The sequence below is a fragment of the Myotis nattereri genome (assembly GCF_964212035.1).
Source record: "Myotis nattereri genome assembly, chromosome: 5".
Lineage (NCBI taxonomy): Eukaryota > Metazoa > Chordata > Mammalia > Chiroptera > Vespertilionidae > Myotis > Myotis nattereri.
In genome coordinates, this window is record NC_138080.1 from 75,749,408 (window position 1) to 75,769,312 (window position 19,905).

A 19,905-nucleotide genomic window follows, 5' to 3' on the forward strand; every position below is an offset into this window, starting at 1 on the left:
GAAACTTGTTTTCAACCCAGAACTCTCTACACCAGGCCAGGCTGTCAATTCAGTATAAGGGAGACTAAGGAAATGTTCATACATTTATCTCATGTTGGGGGTGGGCGAAAGGAGATAGAGGATCTAGGAGGTTAAGTAAAAACCCTTAGTCTTCAACATGATTCAGATGCTTAGCACAAATGTATGATGCATTTCCCTTTTAAAAAATGTGTATCTAGCCCAGTCGGCATGGCTCAGTGGTTGAACATCCACCTATGAATGAGGGGGAGATGGTTTGATTCCCCGTCAGGACACATGCTGGGTTGTGGGCTTAATCCCCAGGAGAGGCGTGCAGGAGGCGGCCGATAAGAGATTCTCTCTCATCGTTGATGTTTCTATCTCTCTCTCCCACTTCCTTCCTCTCTGAAATCAATAAAAATATATTTTTAAAAAATGTATTTCTACAAATGTAATAATCTGAACAATAAAGATTTAATAAAAATTTAAAAAAAGGTATTTCTAGTTGTCTACTGAAAAGGCCTAGACAAATGATCAAACCAGTATTGAGACGTGGTTTATCCCAAGTTCATTACATTACTTTGTCCCCTTTTATACGTGTCTGAAGTCTTTCATAATAAAAAAGGTAAAAAAAAATAAATTACCCTCTAAGCATCTTTTCTTAGGCAGTTACTTGATAGCATGCTTCAGCAATTGCCAAGAGAAGGGATAGATAGGACATTCAGACACAGTTCATCCAACCCACGAGAGCAGTAAGGGGAGTGCCCGGAGGCATGCTGGGAGCTGTGCAGCACACCTGGACAGCCACCAGGACAGACTGACCTGAGGGCTCTTGGAGAGAGCTGGGACCTGGGGGAGGAGGGAAGTCAATAGAAGAGATAGTATGAGCGATGGCTTGGGAAACTCACAGAATGCAAAAGAAGGAGAAGGAGAAGAGAAAGGAAGTTACACTCTCAGACTTTTTTTTAAAAAAAGTAGATGAAAAGGCAGGGGTCAAAGGTGCATCAAACTGAAACACAGCACGGAGGTGAACTGCAGTGAACACCTATGGAAAGTTTCACTATGGTTAAATGGAATGCAAACATCATCACACTGCATAATGTGTACGTCAAGGTGCGGGCAAGGAGTGGTTGGGGTGTGGAGGGTGAATGGCTGGATGGGAGCTCTAACATTCCCTTCTTACAAAGTGGTAAGTTAGTGGTCTGCCCAAGATTGAGGAAGCAAGACATTAAGGTTTAAGTATATATTTTGTGGTTTCCAAACAGACCTGAGGAGGAACTAGGAATACTCCGAGGCTGGATAAGAGAGATAAAAGGCAATAAAAGCCAACTGGACCCTTATTTATTGCACTAGGATATTCAAGATTGATAAGTCAAGAAACTCCAGTATAAGCATAATACCGGGATGTGGAGGTAACCAGCAGCAGCGCCCAAACCCAAAAGTGGTTCTGCAGGGAGAAAGGCTGCGGATGGGGAATGTCAGGGCACGACTGCTTTCCATATAAGCTCCTCTGTGCTTGTGTTGTTGTTTTTTATCCGAAGCCAAATTATAGAGGGTCTTGTGAGCCATTTAAAATAGAGTTTCACACAGACAGTGATATGAGTAGATCCGTGTTCTAAATGGATCACTGGCTGCAGGTAAGAATGGAGGGGAGGCAGTCACACTGGGACAAGAAGATTGGGTGTGAAGGGGGGCGGGCAGGGAAGGACCACTGCAGATGTCCAGGCTGGAGATGATGATGGCCTGGCGCAGGAATGGAGAGAGCTGGATGGATTCAGGAGGCAATGAAGAGGGTGAGGAAGAATCACGCCCGGTGCGCAGGTCCCTGCCAGCCGGGTGGGTGCTGATCCCTTTCAGGAGCTACAGCCCCTGCGGGAGAAGGGGGCGGGGGGCTGGGAAAGACAACCCGTTGAGTTTGGACATGTTCCGTTTGAGTCATCAGGGATGTGTGTGGCCCTTAATAGCCTGGCACCACCCACCTCCTCCAACCTGTTTCTGTACTTACTCCCATCCTCACTCCTGTCTCTCGTGGCCCTGAACTTCTTGCTGTTCTACAAACCCATTATGTGCCTTTGCTCGTGCTGATGCCTCTGCCAGAAGCCTCTCCCCGCCCTCCTCAGTCATTACTCACCTTGAATATCTTGTCTCAGAAGTTTCCAGTCTCCCAGGGAGAAGTGCTGCCTCCTCTGGGCTCCCCAGCACACAACACATCTCTGTCTAGTCCTAAGCACACCCTGCCATAGCTCTGTTGCTGCGTCCATCTTCCCCACCAGGTGATTGCTTTATAGTCTACTACAGAGGACAGGAACAGTCACCTATGGTTCTTTACACTGGAAGTCTGAGATATTTCATCTTGTCTGTCAGCTCTCTCGGCCTGGGGATGACTACCTGTAATGCCCTGTTTCGGATGGTTCCAGGGAGATGCAGGCAGTGCAGGTGGTGGTGGGTTCTGGGAAAGTGAGCCTGTCATGGGTGGAGTAGGAGTCAGGGACCTGCAATTCAGAGAATGAACTAACAAGAAACACTCCCCCCGCCCCCCCCCCCCCCACCACCACCACCAGGCGGAGTACAAGTGCTGGCTGACCTGCCATCTCATCGCATCAAATACCTGCTAGAATGAGGAGCCTGCCTCTGGGTCTAGACACCTTTACACCAGTGGTTCCCAACCTTTTTTCTGACCAGGCCCCACCTAAGCATCTCTAAAATCCTGATGCCCCCCTCCCGTGACATATAATTCTTATTATTCAAGAAAGTGAACTCCTATTCACGTGGAGGAAGCCTAAAAGGCCATTAACTTGGTCTAAACAAGCTTCCAAAGAACATGGCATCCATGAAAGAGAAAAATAAAAAAAACGAAAGGACAGTTGAAGTACTGAGGAAGAAATCACTAAGAAATTGTTAAAAAATAATCTATAATAACAAAAGTGTAACATGCTAATTAGACCAGATAGCCGAACGACCTTCCGGACATCATTCTGGATGTCTTTCCTAATGAAGCTGCGGCGGCGGGGGCCAAGGCAGAGGCGGTTAGGGGTGATGAGGCAGGCAAGCAGAGTGGTTAGGGGTGATCAGGCAGGCACACAAGCAGTTAGGGGAGATCAGGCAGGCAGGCAGAGTGGTTAGGGGTGATCAGGCAGGCAGGCAGGCAGAGTGGTTAGGGGTGATGAGGCAGGCAGGCAGAGGCGGTTAGGGGCGATGAGGCAGGCAGGCAGAGGCGGTTAGGGGCGATGAGGCAGGCAGGCAGAGGCGGTTAGGGGCGATGAGGCAGGCAAGCAGAGTGGTTAGGGGCGATGAGGCAGGCAGGCAGAGGCGGTTAGGGGCGATGAGGCAGGCAGGCAGAGGCGGTTAGGGGCGATGAGGCAGGCAAGCAGAGTGGTTAGGGGCGATGAGGCAGGCAGGCAGAGGCGGTTAGGGGCGATGAGGCAGGCAAGCAGAGTGGTTAGGGGCGATGGATGAGGCAGGCAGGCAGAGGCGGTTAGGGGCGATGAGGCAGGCAGGCAGAGGCGGTTAGGGGCAATGAGGCAGGCAGGCAGAGGCGGTTAGGGGCGATGAGGCAGGCAGGCAGAGGCGGTTAGGGGCGATGAGGCAGGCAGGCAGAGGCGGTTAGGGGCGATGAGGCAGGCAGGCAGAGGCGGTTAGGGGCGATGAGGCAGGCAGGCAAGGTGGTTAGGGGTGATGAGGCAGGTAGGCAGAGTGGTTAGGGGCAATGAGGCAGGCAGGCAGAGTGGTTAGGGGTGATCAGGCAGGCACACAAGCAGTTAGGGGAGATCAGGCAGGCAGGCAGAGTGGTTAGGGGAGATCAGGCAGGCACACAAGCAGTTAAGGGAGATCAGGCAGGCAGGCAGAGTGGTTAGGGGCGATCAGGCAGGCAGGCAATTGGTTAGGGGTGATCAGGCAAGTAGGCGAGTGGTTAGGGGCAATGAGGCAAGCAGGAAAAGTGGTTAGGGGCGATCAGGCAGGCAGGTAGGCGAGTGGTTATGAGCCAGTGGTCCCATATTGTGAGAGGGATGTCCGACTGCCAGTTTAGGCCCAATCCCGTAGGGGGGTCCTGGATTGCAAGAGGGTGCAGGCTGGGTTGAGGGACATCCACCCTGTGCACAAATTTCGTGCACTGGGCTTCTAGTAAAAATATGAAATATGAAAAAATAGCAAATTAAGTTTCAAATCATACAATAGAGAACTGAAATGCATAAAGTTACTATATTTATATAATGTATATGAGGCCCCTAGAACCATAATGCAAAAATTTCACTGTTAATAACTCATTCTAGAATTGCTCCCCTTAAAAATCAAATTGCCCCCCTGAGGGGCATGTGCCCCCCATTGGGAACCACTGCATTATACCATCAGAGGACTTTTGCTCCTGAAATTTGGCCTACACATCAGGACTCTCCACCATAGTCACACCACGGGTTTGAGTTGAGCTATGCCTGATCTTCACAGCCCTGGGCCATCTAGTCCTAGGACCTCAGGAAAGCCACTTCAGGATGGAATCCTCCAGTTTGGTGAGATTTGGATAAATCCCCCAACATTATTCATTACTTTCCTATATCTACCTTAACAAATTACCACAAACTGGGTAGCTTAAAACAACAGAAATTTGTTCTCTCAGAGTTCTGGAGGCCAGAAGTCCAAAATCAAGGTGTCAGCTGACCAAGGGCTCTAGAAGAGAATCCTTCCTTGCTCTTTGGTTTCTGGTGGCTCCAGGGTCTCTCGGCTACCTCAGCAGCATTGCTCCAATCTCTGCCTCCATCTTCACATGGCGTTCTCCCTTTCTGTGTCTTATCCTCTCCTGTCTCTCAGAAGGACACCTGTCATTGGATTTATCACCCACCTGGATACTCCAAGCTGGGTTCATCTTAAGACCCTTAATGTAACTATATCTGCAAAGATCCTTTTTCTAGGTAAGGTCACATTCTCGACATAGAGATATCTTTGGGGCGGGGGGGGCACCATTCAACCCACTACACCTTCTGGAGCAAAATGGTAATAGGACACGGGATTTGTTACCTTTGAGACATAAACAATTCCTCTTAGTGGAGACATAAGCACTGCTCTTTAAAAATTTAGACTGGACTACCACGAAGAAGCAGCAGGAAAACCCCCCAGCCCTAACCAACAACATTAGCATGATTGTCTTGGTCTTTGCTGTCACAGACACACAGAAGGCTCTGTGCAGACTGTGGTCGTATTGTCTCTCCCCTGGAAAGTTTCTAAGGCCCAGTTATGTTGAGCTCAAAGGACATTAGGACATTGTGACATTTTGACAAAATTTTCCAGTTAAAAAAGAAAGGATTATTTTGCCCAGTAAATTCTGTCATCATTGTGAAAGAAGAGGAAGATTGGGGAAGGAAGAAGAGAGGAAGGAACAGGGTGCCACACATCATGAGCCACCCTGCAGCCTCTATCCTCTTTCCAATAAGACAGAAGGCCCTGACCGGTTTGGCTCAGTGGATAGAGCGTTGCCCTGCGGGCTGAGGGGTCCCAGGTTCGATTCCGGCCAAGGGCGTGTGCCTTGGTTGTGGGCATATCCCCAGTCGGGGGTATGCAGGAGGCAGCTGATCGATGTTTCTCTCTCATCGATGTTTCTAGCTCTCTGTCCCTCTCCCTTCCTCTCTGTGAAAAATCAATAAAATATATTTAAAAAAAAAAAAAAAGACAGAAGCCCTCGATGGTTTGTGTTTTAGACACGGGGGGGGGGGGGGGGGGCGTAGCCTTTCCTCTTGCAAGCACCACAAGCACCTCTATATTTTTGTTCCTTGCTCTTCCTCCAGCCATTCTATCTGGAACTGATGTCCTGCAGGACTTAGCGCAGATGTTTGCGTTGCTAACTGTGCTATGCTCACTTCCACTCAATCCACATCTAAGAAGGTAACCAGGAGTTTCATCCAGAAAAGCGGAGAAAAGCAGCCCTCTCCATGGCCACACTCCTGGCTTTAGAAATTCTCGAACTACGTACCCTTGTTGTAACATAACCAAGTTGTTCACTGACTCAGATGAGAGGTGTGTAGACAGAAAACTCTGACCCCGTTTTATTTTTTATCTTTTTGGGGTTTTTTCCTGTTTCTTATATTTTTTATGACCCCATTTTTAAAAAGAACAAAGTGGTGAGACTCACTATCATGTGACAAATTGTTACTATTTTATCATTATCAATAGTTGCTGAACATCCTGCATAACTATTGAAGGTATTGACAACAGTGCCCCGTGACCCCATTCTAAAAAAGAAAACTCAAAGCTATGAAAGTCATTCTTATGTAACAAGTTGCCATTTCATCATTATCAATCTTTACTGAACATTTAGAACAATATCCCAACTGATGAGGACACAGCACCTTGCTCCTGGGAGCTCGAGCCACCCTGAGGATAGGTACCTGAGAAGAGACCTACATCATCCCTGTTTTCCTTCTGAACTGCTAGTATTTCAATGACGCTAAGACAAGTAAGTCAAACCAGTACTGCTAGGGACTTCTTCCCCAGACCCCACCGCCTCAGAGGCAGAATTCATCCTCCTGTTTCTTGCCCATTGTTCAATGTCACAAATGATTACTGAGGGCTGTTCCTAAAACTGTTTGCTATTTACTTAGCTGATAGTCTCAACTCAGCAAGCAAGTGCTTATCTTCTGAGACTAGCCTTTTGGCTGCCTGCCCACCTCATTCGTTCCCCCAGTTACCCCAACTTCAGCTTGACTCCTCCCCCAACCCATCCCATCTAGAAGGGAGGATCTCAATCTACATACATACAACTTTCAGTCTCTTTCAGTCTTTTAGTCTAACTTATTTTAAATAATTTTATTTTGAGCTCTCTGTTAATGAACTCTAAGAACTATTGACTAGGAAGCTGGAGAATTGATGTGTAAGGATTATTTCTACTTTTACCCCTGTTACTAAACAGAAGGCAAGCTAAACCTACAAGTATACTAGTATAAGAGTTTAGGGAAGAGTTGAGCTATTTCTTAACTGTCTATCTGTAAAGCCAGATGCTGTTGGTGGAACTCTATTTCCAGACATTCAGTGCTGTCATCTCCAAGCCCAGCTGAGTGGACTACCCAAATGGGTTCCTGATTTGTCCATCTTGTCCCAAGCAGGTGCTCCACTCTACAATGAAAGGAATGGTTAAAATAGGACTTTGCAGGCCTTTCAAACTAAGCTCTCCTAATTTAGATAGCGACCAATGTGAAAGGAAAATGGAGCCCCAAAATGTCCCTCGTGGGGTAGAAGAAAAAGAACTTTTAAGTCAAAACTCATCTATAAAAATAAAGCATGCGTCACGGAGGGCAGCAAAGGGCAAGGTCTGCTCCTGATCCCCCAGCCAGGACACAGCCTTCCGAGTCTTTGCAGACCAGGCCCACTGGTTCCCTGCCTAACAGCCAAGCAAGTCTGAGGCATCAGATCAGCGGCCTGAAAAGCCAACCACAGATACAAAAACTCAGTTTACAACAGAGGCCAAGGATCTGACATTTCTCACTGAGGCTTATAAATAAACTCCCTTTGACCTCAGAAAAGACTGGGCTTAAAAAGTCGCAGGCATGAGAAAGAAAAGGCCCGTCTTGTTCCCCTACGCTGGTTAGCAGGAGCAAACATGATTCCTTCCAGAAGTCCTGACTGCAAAACTTGGTTATCTGGGCAAAGTCCCTTTACTGCCACTCTGAGGAAGCCACCCCACCTCATGTCCCTGAAGCTCCTGCCTACTGGGACCCCTGGCTCTCATGGTGATACTTCGGTGAGACACCAGGGGGCAGAGGAGCCGGGCTGTGGTGGACGAAGCCCAATGGAAGAAAGCAGCTCATGCTGTCTGAGAGGACAAGACATGACAAGCACCCACAGAAAACATCCACTACGGCTCCCTGTGGGGCTCACAGGGTGGTGTGGGTTGGAATAGGCACTGCAATATAACATAATATAATATAACATAGCATAATATAATATAATGCAGGTTATGGATGGTTTTTGATTTTATATTTATTTAATAATGTGATTTTTAAAAATATGAAGTGCTTTCTATCCTGACTGCCTCCAAATTTAAGATACTGAACTAGGAACAAATGGCCTCCCACTTGTGTTCACCTATATTCAAGACACATTACAGACTTTCATCCTTGACAGAAATAGACATTAAAAAATATTTCTATTGATTTCAGAGAGGAAGGGAGAGAGAGCGGGAGAGAGAGAAACATCAATGATGACGGAGAATCATTGATTGGCTGCCTCGTGCACACCCCCACTGGGGATTGAGCCTGCAAATAAGGCATGTGCCCTGACCTGGAAATGAACTGGGACCTCCTGGTTCATAGGTCAATGCTCAACCACTGAGACACGCCAGCTGGGCTAGAAATATACATTTTGTATTTGATTTTCCCAGTGTTTCTGGGCAAACGGCTGGTCACTGGAAGAACTGATTCCATGGCCTCAATGACAGCAGGGTACCGAAAATTAAAAGCCGCCTGAGGAACTCAATGTCATTGGCATCCTTGCTCTAATATTTGCTCAAACTATATATAGACCCATCACTGAAAATGCTAAAGCAGAGTATGTCCAGATGCCCACGTACAAAGGTTTAAGCTAGATTTCGACTTGAGGAGTTCCCTCTTATATTTGTTAACGGTCAGAACATTGATTTTAAGTGATCGGTGACCTAATTTTACACAGTAAATGAGCACAAGCTTTGGAATCAGCCTGGGGTCCAAGTTTGGGTTCAGCCAATTAACTGTGACCTTGGGCATGATTCTTTGTATAGCTCAGGGCCTGGAGCCTGTTAAGCACTGTCAATGAACTTGCTTGTACCAGCAATTCCTGTTCAATCAGTACTTAATCCTTGTCTATTCTTAGTGATCACAGTCAAAATGAGTGAGTTCACATAAATCAATAACGATCTTGAACGGGGACGCTTCTCCCTCCTCCCAGTGGAGAGAGGAGGCAGGAACAAAATTCCAACTTGATTGAGGCTCCACTACCAATGAGGTCATGGAAACTATTTTTCCAAGGGAACCGGCAATTAGTCCCAAAAAGGCTAAGAAAAGAAAATATAAAAAGTGGCTATTGAAATGAAAATTGCAATGAAGGAAATGTGACTGTGAAAATGAAAACAGCCAATATAATACAAGTTCTGTTTCTGAACTGTCTTTGGCAGCCATCGCTGTCTTTCTGCCCGGACTGCCCTAGCTTGATGACCCTCAGCAGCTCTCCCAGGGAGCCTGCCATCAGCTCCTGCAGGGCCCCCCCTTCCATCCACACCAGCATTGGTACAGCAGGCAGTAAAGAAGCACGGGTGATGAAACAATGTGCAGTCCCATTCCATCTGTGTAGACTGTGTATGTGGCTGTGTTTATATCTCTGGATGTATACAGGAAACCTCCCACAGTAAACCACAAATATTAAGAGTGGTTTTCACCCCAGCTAGTTTGGCTCAGTGGATAGAGCATGGGCCTGCGAACTGAAGGTCCCAGGTTCAATTCCGGTCAAGGGCACATGCCTGGGTTTCGGGCTCAATCCCCAGTGGGGGCATGCAAGAGGCAGCCAATCAATGATTCTCTCTCATCATTGATGTTTCTATCTCTCTCTCCCTCTCCCTTCCTCTCTGAAATCAATAAAAATATATATACATATTTAAAAAGACATAAATTGCATGGAAATTTTTATGCATAGAAACTTCCATTCCTCTTCTTTTTTAAAAAAAAACACACATAAGAATTATTTGATTCGTTTTTTTAAATATATTTTTATTGATTTCAGAGAAGAAAGGAGAGGGAGAAATAGAAACATCAGTAATGAGAGAGAATCATTGATTGGCCGCTGCCTTCTGCTCAATCCCCACATGTCCCCCACGGGGCATATGCCCTGACTGGAAATTGAACTGTAACCTCCTGGATCATAGGTCGACCCTCAGCCACTGAGCGACGCCGGCTGTTCTTATGGAAGGTAGCCATAGTGGATGATAAAATTATTCAAATGCTGATAGGAACTACAAACACCACCCCATCCACAAGTGCACTACTTTTTGAAAACAATAACAGTGTTCAACAATGTTAATAATTCCATCGTCTTGTGTTTCTGTATAAAGATTTAGGAACAGGATGGATATGAGAGGATTCTCTACTGATGGGCTATCCACTCCCTTCCTCCACAGAAGGGGAGTCAGAGGCGAAAGCCACTTCGGTTTTGAGCAAGCCACAGGCTGTGTGCATGTCAGGAGTGGGCAGCAAGACAGCTCAGCAGCCATGGGAGAGCCTGGATCCACCATGAGGACAAACCAGCCTTCTCTGGTGAGTACAGATTTCCTATCAGCAGCCAGACTGTCCATTGTATATTTTTCCTTTTGTGAAACCTCGGGAAATTAGTAGACTGTTGCTGTTAAATCAAGAAAGTGTCTTACTCAACACCATTTCTTAGGTGATAACGTTTGTTAAGTAATGTTCAAAGTTTTGTACTTTTTTGTACATAAAACTTCCTTGAGTTAATAGGCCTGATGTATTTGTTTGTTTTGTCCTGGCTTTGTGTTTTATTGGTTGATTTTTTTTTTTTTTTTGAAAGAGAGGAGAGTGAGATCAATTGGTTGCCTCCCATTGCAGGGACTGAATCCAGAACCGAGTCCTGACCGGGAATGGAACCCACAAACTTCGGTGTGTAGGACCATGCTCCACCAACCGGACCACATCAGCCAGGGTGGTTTTGCTTTGTATTTTTTGTTGTTATTATTTTAAATATATATATATATTTGTATTGATTTCAGAGAGGAAGGGAGAGGGAGAGTGTTGGCCCAGGTTCCATTCCAGTCACGGGCACATGCCCAGATTGCGGGCTCGACCCCCAGTAGGGCTAGCAGAAGGCAGCCAATCAATGATTCTCTTTCATAATTGATGTTTCTATCTCTCATTCTCCCTTCCTCTCTGAAATCAATAAAATATGTATTTTTTTAAAAAAAGAAACATTTGACAAATTACCCCACCTATTTTTACCTCTGTAGACCTATTTGTGTAATTAAAATTAAGTATACATAAACGTTTAATTTCACAGAAAACTTCACTATGTATTACAACAGTTTTAAATATATGCTGAATAGATCTAGTAAATGAATGTCACCTTGAGCATTGGCCTGTAGGCCTTAAAACGGCTGCAGAAAGTCAGTCCAGGGGACAATAGCCCAATTACCTCCCATGATGCAGTGTGATCACATGCTAATCATTCTCTGAACACTGTTGACCAGCAGTGATTTTTGGATTTAAATATGAAGACTATAGTTGTAGAGTAGACATGTAATATTTATTTATGTTGGTAAAATTGCTACAGTGTTTTTTCCAACCTTTGGCCTATTCACTAAAATTTGTTAAGAATAACAGTGGCCCAATCTGCGTGGCTCAGTGGTCGACTTGTGAACCAGGAGGTCACGGTTCGGTTCCCAGTTTGGGGCACATGCCTGGGTTGCGCGCTTTATCCCCAGTGTGGGCTGTGCAGGAGGCAGCTGATCAATGATTCTCTCTCATCATTGATGTTTCTATCTCTCTCTCTCCTTCTCCCTTCCTCTCTGAAATCAATAAAAATATATTTTTTTTAAAATTATTTGTAAAGAATATTGTCATTGGGGAAAATACTTGCAAAAAAATATAAAGTGAGGGGAAAACAATTAATCATGCATTCTGGAAATCACATGCATTCTAAAGACTGAAATGGGCTTTGGGGATTAGAGAAAGGGGGATCTTTCTCATGTTACTGTTCTCTCTTTCTTTTCAACAAGTAGTAGTAATAGTGGCTACACTACTGACAATAATCGGAATGTCTACTGGGGGCCAAGCATTGTTTTATGTTTATTTTCTCACTTACTCTTCACAACAGCCTAGTGAGGTACGCACTATACCATTCCTGTCACCCCCCTTTACAGATAAGAAAACTGCGGTCAGGCAAGTAGCTTAAGGTAGAGCTAGGATTCAAGTGTGGAATTTTGACTCCAGAGTCTTGCTCTCTCTAATTATAGTACTAAGGCATGGTGCCTCTGGTTTTATTTGTAGTATTCTTTTTTTAAAAATATAATTTGATTTTTTTTACAGAGAGCAAGGGAGAGAGAATGAGAAACATCGATGAGAGAGAAACATGGATCAGCTGCCTCCTGCACATGTCCCACTGGGGATGTGCCCGCACCTAAGGTACATGCCCTTGACCGGAATCGAACCTGGGACTCTTCAGTCCACAGGCCGACGCTCTATCCACTGAGCCAAACCAGTGCTGGCTATTTGTAGTATTCCATTTGTAAATTAAGAAATTGACCCCACCTTTGCCCTGTTGGTTCCTTCTCCTGCCACCTAGCTAGTGAACTTCCCCATCACTTCAAGTCCTTGCTTAATTGCAACCTGCCCCTCCTCTGTTTTACTCCGTTGTTTCCACAGCATTTGTCTCGCATGTTATACAATTTCCAGATTCATCATATGACTTCTGTTCCCCAGCCCCCCCACCACCTGAGCTGCACTAGGTCAGGGGTTTTTATCTGTCTTGCTAACTGAGGTATCACAACCCGAAAAGGTGCTGGCACATACAAGGTGCTCAACAAAGATTTGTGGATTAAATGAAGTTTTTAAAACGCAGCATATTTTCAATTTCACATTCTTACTTTAAAGCATAAACATGTATATACGTATATGGGGGAGAATAAAAATATCTCAAAATGTTAATGGTGATTTCGAGGGATATTTTTTACTCATTATGTTTTCCTGTGGTTTTATTCCCCAAAATCCGATGTGAAAATGTATTATTTCTTCATCAGAAAATTGCTTTTTTAAAAACATCTCCTCTAAACCTCGTGTAACATACATTGCCACGCACAGCGAATTGTCTTTGCTGCCAATTGCATGAAGCCAGTATGAATGCCATTCGACTACAGGAGAGGCACTGATGGTCTTTGAAGAAAGGGCTGCTTTTAAATCATCGCCCGGCATTTTGTGGTAAATATTCCTTAAAGGAATAAAATCCTAAGCTCCCTGTGGGTCGACTGCGGCATTCCTGGGAAACACACCACCTAGCAACCGGAGCCGAGCGGCCGCAGGGCCCTGCGCCTTTAATTTCTGGGGTGTGTGTATGGAATTGGGGGGCGGGGGGGAGCGGTGGTGGAGAATTTCCGCTCCCTGGTGGCAGCTGTCACCTGTAAAGCGAGCACCAAACGCGGGGGATGGAGCCCGGCGCCCATTGGACAGAATATAAAGGCAGAAACCTACCCGAAGACGCGGGGCGCGGCGGGGCGGCGGTGGCGGGCGCGCGCGGGGGCCCCCAGCGCCTGTCTCCCGGAGACACCCGGGCTCTGCGGCGCGGGCGTGGGCGTGGGCGTGGGCGTGGGCGTGACCGCGATCCAGCTTCGGGGCGCGCCCGTTCGGCCTCGGTGGGCACGGACCGGTGAGCCCGGCGAGGCGGACCTGACTCCCGGAACCCCGACTCCCCGAACCCCGGCTCCGGCGCGTCCCAGCAGGCGCCGCGACGCCCACCTGCCGCAGCCACCGGGAACCGCGGCCGCCGGACGAGGACAGCCAGGCTCCCCGGCCGGGCGGGGACCGGCCATGGCGCTCGCCGCGGCCGCGGCCGCTGCCGCTGCGGCCGCCGGGGTGAGCCCGGCGGCGGTGCTGGGCTTCCTGCACGAGCACGGCGGGAAGGTGCGCAGCTCCGAGCTGCTGAGCCGCTTCAAGCCGCTGCTGGACGCGGGCGACCCGCGCGGCCGCGCCGCCCGCAGGGACCGCTTCAAGCAGCTCGTCAACGACGTGGCGGTGGTGAAGGAGCTCGACGGCGTCAAGTTCGTGGTGCTGAGAAAGAAGCTGCGGCCCCGGGAGGCGCCGGAGCCCCCGCCCCCCAGCGCCCCCAGCGCCCCCGAGCCCGAGAGCACGTCCATCCCACCGGTGGACACCGCTGCCTCGGGGGCTTCCACCGCCGGCTGCGCGGAGGCCAAGGACGGAGCCCCCGAGGACCCGGACCCGCCGTCAGCGCCCCCGAACACGCCGACTGGGGAGCTGTGGCTAAGCCCCGCGACCCCGCCGTCCCGGGGGCCCTTGGAGCCGGCCCAGCCCTCCGAGGGCCTCTCTGCAGACGTGGCCCCACCGGCTAGGGCACCGTCCGAGGCGGCCTCGCCCCACGCAGAGCCCCCAGACCTGGCACCCGGGCCCGGGGCGACGCCAGGGCCGCCGCCACCGCCTCGGCGCGCGCCTCCCCAGAAGCCCTGCATGTTGCCGGTGCGCTGTGTCCCGGGCCCCGCCGCGTCCCGGATCCGAGCCGAAGAGCAGGGCCTGCGCCGGCAGCTGTCGGAGGAGCCGAGCCCGCGGAGCTCCCCGCTGCTGCGGCGGCGGCTGTCGGTGGAGGAGTCTGGCCTGGGCCCCGGCCGCTCCCCGCACCTGCGGCGCCTGTCCCGCGCCGGCCCGCGCCTGCTGAGCCCCGACACGGAGGAGGTGCCCTGCGCGCCGCCGCCGTCGGCCGTGCCCCTGGAGCCGGCCGAGCACGAGTGGCTGGTGCGGGCGGCCGCCGGCCGCTGGAACCACCAGCTGCACGGCCTCCTGCTGCGCGACCGCGGCCTGGCCGCCAAGCGCGACTTCATGTCTGGGTTCACGGCCCTGCATTGGGCCGCCAAGAGCGGCGACCGCGAGATGGTGCTGCAGCTGGTGGAGGTGGCGCGGCTCGGGGGCGCGCCGGTCGACGTGAACGCGCGCTCGCACGGCGGCTACACGGCCCTGCACCTGGCGGCTCTGCACGGCCGCGAGGATGTGGCGGTGCTGCTGGTGGGCCTGGGCGCGCAGGTGCACGTGCGCGACCACAGCGGGCGGCGGGCCCACCAGTACCTGCGGCCCGGCGCCTCGTATGCGCTGCGCCGGCTACTTGGCGACCCTGGCCTGCAAGGCTCTTCGGAACCCGATGGGACCGGTGGTGTGAATGGCAGCCTTGTGGTCCGGCGCCCGGTGCAGATGGCCGCCACCATCCTCAGTTCCACCACCAGCGCGTTTCTGGGCGTCCTGGCCGACGACCTGATGCTCCAGGACCTGGCTCGAGGCTTGAAGAAGTCGGGCTCCTTCAGCAAGTTCTTGGGTGCCTCGCCCATCGCTCCTCGTAAAAAGACAAAGACCCGCAGTGGCCTGCCGGCCTTTTCAGAAATCTCTCGGGGATCCATTCCAGGGCCTTTCGCTGGCCTCATGCCCAGCCTGCCCCCCACAACCTGACAGTCCTGAGGCTACTGCGCTGATCTAATCCGGCCTGCCCTCCCCCCCCCCCCCCCCCCCCCCCCCGCTAAGCCTGCGCATGACCGCGGCCCAACACCTTCGGCTCCATCCAGTTTCCAACTTTGTCCACCACAGTGTTTTACCCCGGTGGGCTTATGCCTCCAGCTTCTGTCCGTAGCTTGACCTGCCTTCAGAGATGGGATTCCTGGTCTCAGTGAGAGCTTCCTATGAAAAATGCCAGAAGTCAGGCTGAAACTTTGGAGGAGACTTGAAATTTAGGATCAAAGGTTAAGGGGCAGCAGCTGGTCTGGTCCCTTCACGAGCTAACCCAGTGCCTCTGCATCTATTCACTCCCAAGCCAGAACACGTTGCAAGGGTCTCTAAGTGTTGTGCGAGGTGGGGTGGTTTGTCAGCTGTCAGATACTGGTGGTTTTGTAATTTGATGCTTTTGGCCGTTTTTTAAATTGAAATGAGGTGAAACAATTTTCATAATAACCTTTTGAAATTGTATTTTTCCATTTTTAGGCAAAATGCTTAGACATTGTTGATCTTTGGTAAAGATTTTGGAATTCTATTTAAAAACGTAATTACCGAGATCTAAAGGAAATTAGTCCCAACCAACAAAAATCTTAAACGTTTATCTACCTCGTTTTAGGCAATCAAGAGTTCAGAGAGTCTTGAACACAGACTATGACCATTGCATATGTAATTAATTTCACTTGTACTGTGAATGCTAAATATTAGGAAGCAAGTGTGTCTTGGGAGTAAAGGTGATTTACTAATAAGAAAAGAGACTTTTGGACAAATACTTTTAATTTGTGGTTATCTTTATGGTGAAATAAACACATGTCTTTGGCACTGGTGGGTGGCTATTTTGATTTGGCATGAATATTTAATTAAATGTGATTTATGTGAATTGCCCTGTTGTACCATATTTCTCATTCTGTGGTTTTTAAAATCTGGCTGAGACTTTCTGTGCAGTAGGTGACTATTCAAAGTTGGGCTGCCATTCAATATATATATATATATATATATATATATATATATATATATATCAGAAAAATAACTGGTTAAATAGTAATGAATACAATTAAGGACCAACTATTTTACATGAAAGTTCTGTACAAATAGAAAGTACGTGACATCCATTTCTGAAAGCACCTGAGGAAGCAAACAACTTAATCCAAAATAACAAATGTGAAGTCTGCTCAGTAACCTCAGGGGGGTGACTTGATGTCCCTGGACCTTTGCTCCTTTCTATAACTGAGAAGGTTTGTAGGTATAGCCAAGATCTCCCAGGTTCAAGACAGTGTCATTATAACGGCTTTTTTGGTTTGTCTTAATGATGTGGAATCTATTTGCTCAACCTTTTTTATATCATATGGTGGTAATACTCTGCTTTTGCACATTGTGTTTGCATGTCACTAGTTGTATCAAATAGCTTTTGTGGCACAAGGTGGGGCTCCTCTCCCACACAGACATATTTCAGTGAGGCTTCTGAAATTATTTAAGGCAGTCCTTCGTGGAATGTTTTGATTTAAGCAATGAAATAAACAGTCTCCTATTTTGTTTCTGCTTGTGTGATGATGTACTTCCCTTAAACCTTTTACAGCACTTCCCACTGTAGTTTTCTTTCCTTCTCCTTTTATCTACTTAATCTCTCCCTTTTCTCCTCATCCTTCTTCTGCCACTTTATCATTGAAAGAGTTTGAATTGCTCTGCAAAATAAAAGGAGTCAACCCCACATGGTTATGGTAGCCAAAACTGTAGATAAATGCCCTTCCTACCTTCCTTGCAAGAACTCTAGCTAAGCTGCATAAATTATTTTTAAATGCAGATGAAATCTTCTACCTCTGCAGGAAAATTGTGGGAGGCGATAATTATAGCAATCTGAGTGGCTGAAGGTCTAGAAGGCAATAAAATATTAGAGATTTTCCATGGTCAAAGAGAGGCTTGAGTGGACTGAAATAGGTAACAAAGGTCACAAACACAACTATGACCCACCTTGAGAAAGATAAAAATCTAAACCAGCAGGGTAGTAATAATAATAACTAATGTTTATTGCACACTCACATTAGAGGAGGGTTACTCAAACTGCCAGGAGAATCTTCATGTTTCAAAAGAGTGTGCTGCAATCTCTCTAAATGAGGTAAAGCAGCCCTAGCCGGTTTGGCTCAGTGAATAGAGCTCCGGCCTTCGGACGGACAGACGGACGGAAGGATCCCAGGTTCAATTCTGGTCAAGGGCACATGCCCAAGTTGCGGACTTGATATCCAGTAGGGAGCATGCAGCAGGTAGCCAATCAATGATTCTCATCATTGATGTCTCTATTTTTCTCTCCTCCCCTCCTCTCTGAAACCAATAAAAATATATTTAAAAATAAATAAAAATAAATGAGGTAAAACATTTGACAAGAGTTTAAGATCACTAAGCCTAAAACTCCGGTGTTAGACACCACTTCTTTTCCTTGCAGGCCAGCACTTTCTGAAATGATAAGGTAAATCATTAGGAAATTATGGTTTGACGTGCCTATGGAAAGTTTTCAAGAACCATATATTGCCTAGCAAGGAGGTACACTGGCGGAAGGGTATTTCCAGCGGACACACAAAAAAATAATTGTGTATAAGTTAAGGCAATGTAGCTGGTTAGAATTACCAGAGGGAAGAGAATCACTCCTTTTAAAAGGGAGAATTGTTGATGTAGATGCATGCGAGTCACATCCAGAGCAAGCTTTTTAATAAAATTTTTATTTCTTTTATAGAAGGTTGGAGGTTGTCTTTGAGCATGCCTCACTTAACCAATGGAGACCAGGGTGAGGGCAATACACATAAGGCCTGTGTTTATTACGTGCCAGGGACAGCGCTAAACACTTTGCAGACACTAACTACAACCTTAAAGGTGTGTGCTATTAGTATGCGTTTTTAAAGTGAGGACCTAGAGAAGTTGCAAGTGGCTTGTTCAGGCCCCACAGCCAGGTAAGTATCAGTGGGCTGGCAGCTGTGCTTTTCCCATTACAATATCCCGTTGCAGAAAAGCAAGGTGGCCTCAATCTCAGCTCTTTACCCATTTAGTGACTTTAGGAAAGTCACCCAATTTTCCAAGCTCCATGTCCCTTTTCTGTGGGACATAAGACTGGCAGTATCTACCCTCCCAGCTATAGTGGGAGGAGCATAGAAAATGAGAGGGTAGAGTCCTTTGGGAACTACAAACCAACCTGAAATATTACCAGGGTGCCAAGCTGGTCCCACGGGGATATCTAGCGGCACTCCCAAATAGCTCTGATTGGTGGCTGTGCGTCACATGATCACCACTGTTTGCCCTGTTAGTGATTGTACACATAAATAACAATCAAGCCCCGGCCAGCTTGCTTAGTGGTTAGAGCAGGGGTCCTCAAACTTTTCAAACGGGGCCAGTTCACTGTCCCTCAGACCATTGGAGGGCCGGACTATAGTTTAAAAAAAAAAAAAAAAAAAAAAAAAAAAAAACTATGAGCAAATTCCTATGCACACTGCACATGTCTTATTTTGAAGTAAAAAAAACAAAACGGGAACAAATACAATATTTGTATTTGCATGTGGCCCGCGGGCCATAGTTTGAGGACCCCTGGGTTAGAGTGTCAGCCTGAAAACTGGAGGGTCTTGGGGTTCAATTCCCGGTCAAGGGCACATACCTGGATTGCAGGTTTGTCCCCAATCCTGGTCAGGTCATATGCGGGAGGCAACCAATTGATATGTTTTTCTCACATCAATGCTTATCTCTCTCTCTCCCCCACCCCTACTCTTTCCCTCCCTTCCACTCTCTAAAAATCAAAGGAAAAAATCCTCTGGTTAGAAATAACAAAAATAAATAAATATCAATGGACTTTGTTAGAAAAAATGTATTCCACAAAAGGGAACTTATTCCATACTCTCTATGTAATATTGATTTAATTAAGAGACATAACAATGTCTTTCTTAATTCATATTTCTCTAGAATCCCTACCCCCACCTTCCAGAACTAGACAATTGTCATTCAGCCCTCAACACACAGTCATAAAGCTAGGTACAACTAGTGTTATTGTTATATTGTAAATCAGCAAGCTGAACATAAGACACCTTAAGAAGCCAAATTAGCCGAAACCGGTTTGGCTCAGTGGATAGAGCATCGGCTTGCGGACTGAAGGGTCCCGGGTTCGATTCTGGTCGGGGGCATGTACCTGGGCTGCGGGCACATCCCCAGTGGGAGATGTGTAGGAGGCAGCTGATCGATGTTCCTCTCTCATCGATGTTTCTAACTCTCTATCTCTCTCCCTTCCTCTCTGTAAAAAATCAATAAAATATATTAAAAAAAAAAAAAAAAAAAAAAAAAAAAAAAAAAAAAAAAAAAAGAAGCCAAATTAATTAGGAGTCTTTATTATGCCTTCGGGCTCAGAGGAATATTGTTTCCAGAGTCTGAGCAAAAAACATGGAGGAAGCTTTCCCTTTTTATATTTTCTAGGTCTCTGTATCCCAAATATGGAATGAGACTTCCGGACCTTTCGTAGGCTTTAAAAAAATAATAAAAGAAGCCCTGTGTGCTGGGATGGGAGGACAGTGGGCTTAGTACAGGGGTGGGCAAACTTTTTGACTGGAGGGCCACAATGGGTTCTTAAACTGGACCGGAGGGCCGGAACAAAAGCATGGATGGAGTATTTGTGTGAACTAATATAAATTCAAAGTAAACATCATTACATAAAAGGGTACGGTCTTTTTTTTTT

General features: G+C 47.5%; 1 protein-coding gene across 1 annotated transcript; it reads left to right on the forward strand.

The window, feature by feature from the left end:
* Window positions 1-13,532: 13,532 nt before the first annotated feature.
* SOWAHA (sosondowah ankyrin repeat domain family member A) lies at window positions 13,533-16,741 on the forward strand (the record flags this gene model as incomplete). Its single annotated transcript, XM_081093050.1, has 1 exon — window positions 13,533-16,741. One exon carries the CDS (start codon window positions 13,533-13,535, stop codon window positions 15,168-15,170), a length of 1,638 nt encoding a protein of 545 aa, XP_080949176.1. The 3' UTR covers window positions 15,171-16,741.
* Between the last annotated feature and the right edge of the window lie 3,164 nt (window positions 16,742-19,905).